We start from the raw sequence: 1,562 nt of genomic DNA, 5'->3' as shown, positions 1-1,562 counted from the left end.
TCTTCCTCAAGCTGTTAGACTTACTCCAAGGAACCAGGCTCTGATACCAATTGTTAGGATCTAAGAACACTAAGAGGTGGGGGGGTGAATCATTGTTCTGCTAGAATGATGAGTTTTAACCTTATTAACACATTAACTCAACAACTAGTAAACATAAAAGAAGATAACAATAAGTAACAATTCAACAACAAATATGAACACCTATCACATTGTTCTGCACACTTATTGTTACCACAACTAAATCAAGAACACCAGCAAAATATCAGTACCAAATAAAACCCATAAGTATTTGAAGCGCAGAAAGTCAGTATAAAGTTACTTGACAACAATGCCAAGTACAATGCTCTCAGCCTTCACGCCTGACTTACTCCCCATGCGCCCATTTAGTTTCATGCCTGACTTGTTCCTCCTCTTCCGGAGTGAAGTCATTTTGTACGTGAAAAATCTCTCTGAGCTCTTCTACGCTTTTGTCCTTAATCCTGTCTGCTATAGTTTTGCACATTAAGTCGACAAGATTGTGTATTTCCAGGTACTTTGCAGCAACAATGAGACGAAAAAGGGTATCCTGATCCATGTGCTTCACCAACTCCTCATCCCACATCTTCACATCCTTCTCTGAGGTGGTGTTGGCGGCATTAACATGATATTCGCAGTACTCGATCACCTTCGCCAAAATTTGACTGGAAATGTCGTGCAAAGGCAGGGTGGTATCCGTGCAGCCCGTCTGAGCGAGAGCGTTCTTTAACGTCTGCGACTGCATGGCTACGGCATACTCTACCTCGAATATCTTGTCATCCTTACTCTTCAATTTCACCTTACATTCTTTCGCCATGGTTGTGTTGGGATGCTCTGCCATGCCTGTAACGAAGGGAATGTTAGAGAAGGGATTGAAACAGGGATTCACAAAAAACGTTGGGGAAACTGGCTCTGTGATTTTGGTATATATAGAGTTTTGTTTATGTTGTCTTGGGGTTAGTTTTTAGGTTTTAGGTTTTAGGTTTTTGTAACTGACGAAAGGTGGTGTAGTTTTAGGTTTTTCATACTGCCGACTTTCCTTAAAGTTTAGAATTGTAATTATGAATAGTAAGAGTTGAGTGTATTAGTGTAATTTATGTTGTTTTTGGAAGGTAGTTAAAATTTAAATTTTTATTATTTAACGTTTGTGAATCTCATAAGTGTCATTATAGATATTAGATTTTTAATGTTTTAGGTTTTATATTGAGAGTAACAGGTAAGGTATAATAGTGTGAGTTATGTTTTCAAAATTTGAAATTATAAAATAATTTTTAAATAAAGGTATAAATATATTATTGTTTAAAAAATTGTGTAAAGGATGTTAAGAAATCTTTTTATAATAGTGGGAGTTTTGTTTTCAAAATTTGAAATTATAAAATAAATTTTAAATAAACGTATAAGTATATTATTGTTTAAGAAGTTATGTAAAGGATGTTAAGAGATCTTTTTGGAAAAATTGTAGCTGCGTAAGTTCGTTAGTATTCAATTCTTTATTAGGAAAATTATTAGGTGATTAAAATAATATTTAGTATGTTTAGGAAAATTAT

At 34.4% G+C, this 1,562-nt stretch overlaps 1 protein-coding gene across 1 annotated transcript; it reads right to left on the bottom strand.

Moving 5' to 3' along the window:
* Nucleotides 1-364: 364 nt before the first annotated feature.
* Nucleotides 365-856, bottom strand: LOC131039895 (SKP1-like protein 1A). Its single transcript, XM_057972744.1, has one exon. The coding sequence runs from the start codon at nucleotides 854-856 to the stop codon at nucleotides 365-367; it is 492 nt and encodes a 163-aa protein (XP_057828727.1).
* Nucleotides 857-1,562: the final 706 nt, after the last annotated feature.

This window comes from Cryptomeria japonica, chromosome 7 (assembly GCF_030272615.1).
Source record: "Cryptomeria japonica chromosome 7, Sugi_1.0, whole genome shotgun sequence".
In the NCBI taxonomy this organism is placed as follows: domain Eukaryota; kingdom Viridiplantae; phylum Streptophyta; class Pinopsida; order Cupressales; family Cupressaceae; genus Cryptomeria; species Cryptomeria japonica.
Note: the sequence above shows the minus strand (reverse complement) of the source record. Positions and strands in the feature narration are given on the sequence as shown.